This window comes from Monosiga brevicollis, genomic scaffold (assembly GCF_000002865.3).
Source record: "Monosiga brevicollis MX1 MONBRscaffold_22 genomic scaffold, whole genome shotgun sequence".
Lineage (NCBI taxonomy): Eukaryota > Choanoflagellata > Craspedida > Salpingoecidae > Monosiga > Monosiga brevicollis.
In genome coordinates this window covers 31,872-36,801 of record NW_001865059.1, presented here as the reverse complement: position 1 = coordinate 36,801, position 4,930 = coordinate 31,872, and the positions used below count along the sequence as shown (strand labels likewise).

Genomic DNA, 4,930 nt, shown 5'->3' with positions numbered 1-4,930 from the left:
CCCCCTGCGCGTCACAGCCGCGACACTTGGCGACAGTCTCACCCATCCGTGTTTTGCTTTATGCCAGGGTTATGACATTAGCTTTCTCATCACCAACTTTCATACCGAGCAAATGTACAAGCACAAGCTCGTCGACTTTGTCATCCAGGTGAGCCGCATTTTGCGCAACGACACGGCAAGGTCGCCCCCAGCATGCTGGATCTCATCTCAATGCCCTTGTTTACAGTTCATGACGGACATTGATAAGGAGATTAGCGACATGAAGCTCAAGGTCAACAGCCGTGCCCGTATTTCGGCGGAATCCTTCCTTTCCGCGGTATGACACCCTTACTTTTTATCCGTTTACGTTTTGGATGTGTGGCGAATCCCCGAGGATAAAATTACATGTGACCCTCACACCGCGCGACTCTCACCTCTTCTTCCCCTTTGTTTGCCGGCAGTTTGTGTAAACCCCATCGGGATGCCATCCCTGGCACCAGGATTTAGCGCTGTGAACCATAGCCAAGTGTCGCTGGTGTCTTTCCCTGTCTCTGTTTGTTTGTTTTCCCCCTCTGCGTGCTGCGCCAATGCCCATGTGGCCGTGGAACAGCCCAGTTGCTCCAAGACGCTTGGTTTCAAAGCGGGGCTCAGTTTGGTGTTCCTTGCCCTCGTAAAGTGTATTGTGGATCTACGTGCGTGTGTTAATGTCCCGTGTTCCAGGCTGACGTCAGTGCATGAGCCGCCTTTTTTCCTTTTTCTTTTCCTGCCCAATCAATCTTTTGGAATGCATGATTGTATCGTATTTTGTATTGCATTTGTATACCAACCACGTCCGTTGTGATCATGCATCAGCATCACCCAGCCAACCCAAGCACAGCTTTGAACATGGTCGATTGAGCGTGCGCAGAGCCAACGAACCAACACATCTCTTTTCTCTCCTCCACCAAAATCTCTCTCTCTCCCTCAAGCTCTCAAGCTCTCGTCTTAATTGTCAGATTTTCAAACTCACATCGGATACACATTCGCATTCTCTCTTTCTCGACACACACACACACACACACACACACACACACACACACACACACACACACACACACACACACGTGGAGCGCGCTCTACGTTTCTCTCTCTCTCTCTCTCTCTCTCTCTCTCTCTCTCTCTCTCTCTCTCTCTCTCTCTCTCTCTCAGACTCGATCTTCTTCTTTTTTTTTAACTCGCAGGGTCGAGAGCTGGACGGGGCTGGCGCTTGCCTGGACGGTTGTGCGTGAATTGGGGGTAGCAAAAGCGTGGGTGGCCCTGTCCTTTCTGACCCGAGAGGGGAGACGAGATATAGGGGTCAAGTTGACGTTCGAGATGCCCGGCTCAAAGTCTGCGAGCGCTCGCTCGACGCCGAGCCGCAAAGCAGGCACGCCCAAGAAGGCAGCCTCAAACGCCGCATCGGCCCATGCGACACCGCGGAGTAGTGGCAAGCAGCAGAAGCGCACCAAGAGCCAGCGTTCAACGCCTTCCAAAAACGCTGCTGAGACGGATAGCTCCGAGGCCAGCTTGTCCCTCTTTTCCTCCAGCACGCGCGCCGCCCTCGAAGCAGAGCGTCCGGTTCAGGCTGACATTGATACTGTCGCCGCTACCACTCAGAGTGCCAAATCCGACGTGCTTGATGAGCGTGCTGCTCTCACAGGTACCACGACTGTTTCAGAGCCCGTGGTTCCAATGGTTGCACCGGCAGCAATTCGCAAGGTGCTCAAAACTCTGCGCGAGGGCTGTGCTGCCTCTACGGCACACGTTCAAAAGTTTTTGCGCCGTGTCGAAGCCGACGAAATGCCAACTTCTCAAGGCGTTTCTTTCCTTGAGGTGTGGCTTATGGCCTTGACCTCTCCGTCTCTCCTTTTTTTTTTTTTTTTTTTTTTGAAATGACCTTGTTTATGAGGAGTGAACCGGCATGTGCAGGACGAGCTTGTGCGGCTGCTCATGATTTGATGTGTGCTTTTGCGCGCAGGCCAAGGTGCAAACAATGCTCAGCTATAACCTCAATCTGTGCTCAATCCTGTTGCGCAAGCTACACGGTGGAAGCTTGACACAGGCCTCGGCTGTCGGTTCGTTTCAATCACACGTGCATTCCATTTGAGCCTCCGGTGTGCATGAACCGCACACAAAGTCGTTGCTCACGGTCAACCGTCAACCTATTATAGAGAACTTGGCTCGCCTGCGCGTCATCCTCGAAAAGATCCGGCCTATTGACAAGAAGCTACAGTACCAAATCGACAAGGTCCATCACCGCCCAGAATGTGACAAGAGTTGTTTGTCTGGTCGCCAAATCACCCACCCGAGGCTCCTTCGCTCACGCTTTCTTGGACGTTTGCAATGTGATGATGCGCCCGCTATAGTTGATCCGCTTGTCCCAGACACAAGACAACGAGGCTGGCGCCGAGTCCGGTCTACAGGCAGATCCGCTGCTGTTCAAGCCCAACCCAGCTGCTCTCATGCCCAAGGTGCGGGCCGCGCGGCTTTATCGCTCCATGACGTGTCTCGTCTCGTGATCTCTCGGCTCTATTCTGATGGGCCCATGGCTATGGTGTCCGCATTGTCACACTGATACATGACCTGTTTGCCAACAGTCGGGCGCCGATGCCGCGTCAGAATCGGAAAGCGAAGCTGAAGGCGCGCATGATGCCGATGCTTCGGGCGTCTACCGCCCGCCAAAAATCGCTGCCATGCCCTACAGTGCGTTCATGGGATCACGTTCTCGTTTTGATGAATTGGCTGCGGCTTGAGCTGCAAACCACCTCATTGTTTGTTTGTTTGTTTGTTTGCTTGTTTGTTTGTTTGTTTGTTTGTTTGTTTTCGCTTTTATTTTTGTACCGTGCGTGTGTGTGCGGCGCGTGTTTTGCAGACTTGGACGAGACGCAAGCAGACAGAAAGGCCCGCGACGAGGAGCGCAAGCTGCGTCAGCTGTCACGCAGTTCCATGCTGCAGAGCCTTCGAGAGGAGATTTCCGATCGCCCCATGGAGGTATGCGTGTAAAACATGCGCATGTCATGTCATGTCAATTATGAGGCGGGGGAAAGGGGCATGTTGGCACTGACGCACACTCGATCCATGATCTATGCCCTTGATCACCGGCTTGCGTGCACTTCAATGATGATGCAAACTTTTGCGTCATACCATCATGTTGTCTCACCAGAAGGGCTTTGTTTTGTGTGGCATCTAGGTACGAGAGGAACGTGATCTGCTCAAGCAGCGTCAAGGTGAGCGAATGGTTTGGCTCTGCGACCCTGCGCTTTGTCTGCCAACGGCTGCGCCGTGGTTTGTGCATTTCTCTCACAATACCTCACCCCTCTCACAATACCTCATTCATTTTTCCTTTTCTCTTTCCGGCGTGATAGCACCTCAAGTGCGGGCTGCCGCTGAGCAAGCTGAGTATGAGGAGGAGAACTTTGTGCGCTTGGGCATGTCAAAGAAGGTATGCAAGCAATTTGAGTTTGGACAGATGCCCACTTTTGTGTGATCTAGCATGAAAACTCATGTCGGTTTTTTTTTTTTTTTTTTTTTTTTTTTTTTTTTTTTGCTCGTTTTTTAGCTCAAACGTCGCAGCAACTATCGGTCAGAGACGCACGACATTGTTGACTTTGGTGGTTTTCGCCATTTGGACGGCCTGGGTGAAGGCCCTGCGGCTGGCAAGGCGCTCAAGCAGCGCATGTCCAGTGTCAATCAGAAGCGTGCCAAAGGCCGGGCAAAGCGTGCCAAGCGCATGTAAACCAAGTGCCTGGTTGTTGAGAGTTGTTGGGTTCCCCCCCGCTTGAATTTTGTTCTTCTTGGTTGGCCACCTTGTTGCGCCGCGCGGTCGGCACGTTGTACGAGCGAACCTGCACGCGCACGCACACCTTTCAAAGTGTGCATCACCTTGTAATTTGAACTGCTGTCTTTGAGCCCTTCACGTCTCGATGCATTCAGCTACACCAAACACATCCGGACACATCCGTCCCGTTCTCGCCCGCGCACTTTTAAATGGCAATGTTCACGCCTCCTTCCTTGTTGGAATAGCTTCACACCTCCGCCACCCTGCCCGTCTGGCATACTCAAACGCTCAACGTTGTTACAGCAAAGAGGAGGTATCAAGTTGCTTTTTTAGGGCGCCTCGACCCTTCCAATCTTTCTCGACTTCTGACTCTCCCTCTGTCGCTCTGCTCTGCTTCTCGGTCTCTCTGCGGCCGTCTCTCATTTCACTTTGTCTCCTCAAGCGCTCTCTGTGAATCGTCTCTTTAAATCTCTCTCTCCCTCTCTCTCTCTCTCTCTCTCTCTCTCTCTCTCCCTCTCTCTGACTCTCTCTCTCTCTCTCAAACTCTCAAACTCTCAAACTCTCTTTCAAACTCTCTTTCAAACTTTCGCTTTCGTCCTCTCTCTCTCAAACCAATTCATTCTCTCTCTCTCACTAAATTTCTCTCTCTCTCTCTCTCTCTCTCTCTCTCTCTCTCTCTCTCTCTCTCTCTCTCTCTCTCTCTCACACACAGTGACATGCGGTCACATTCATGGCAGCACTTTTTTTTTTAAGAAGAAGAAGAAGACCGTTGAGCGCTCAACGCGCCAAAGGCGACGTCGACGGATCCATCTGCTTTGATCTGATCCTGGCATCACACACACACACACACACACACACACACACACACACACACGCGCCCGCGCCCGCGCGGTATTCGGTCAGTGAGCGTGCTCGAGGCGTGAGAGACAGGTGGAGTGAGGACGGTTGCCTGGCTTCATGCGCGTTAGATCGGTGCTGCTGGAGCAGCACGGACTAGCTGAATCATTCTTGACCCTTGCGCTCTCGGCGCGCTCCCTTTTCCTTCCGTGGGTGGATTCCCTCGCAGGCCTGGCGTCCGAAGTTGGTCAGCAGCTACGGACCGTTAGGTTCCAGGCCCACGAGCTAATGATTCACGCGCGGTTGCTCCAGCACTGG

At 52.6% G+C, this 4,930-nt stretch overlaps 1 protein-coding gene across 1 annotated transcript in view; it reads left to right on the top strand.

Annotated features, from left to right (window-relative positions):
• Positions 1-460: 460 nt before the first annotated feature.
• MONBRDRAFT_33611 (uncharacterized protein) overlaps positions 461-4,930 on the top strand; it is a gene marked incomplete at both ends in the record, with an annotated part of 17,517 nt that continues 13,047 nt past the window's right edge. Inside the window, 13 exon segments of the mRNA XM_001748313.1 lie at positions 461-671; positions 832-1,239; positions 1,259-1,830; positions 1,976-2,072; positions 2,169-2,245; positions 2,364-2,468; positions 2,595-2,700; positions 2,870-2,988; positions 3,188-3,224; positions 3,363-3,439; positions 3,557-3,729; positions 4,021-4,088; positions 4,218-4,571. Of these exon segments, the coding sequence (XP_001748365.1) occupies positions 461-671; positions 832-1,239; positions 1,259-1,830; positions 1,976-2,072; positions 2,169-2,245; positions 2,364-2,468; positions 2,595-2,700; positions 2,870-2,988; positions 3,188-3,224; positions 3,363-3,439; positions 3,557-3,729; positions 4,021-4,088; positions 4,218-4,571 (2,404 nt within the window).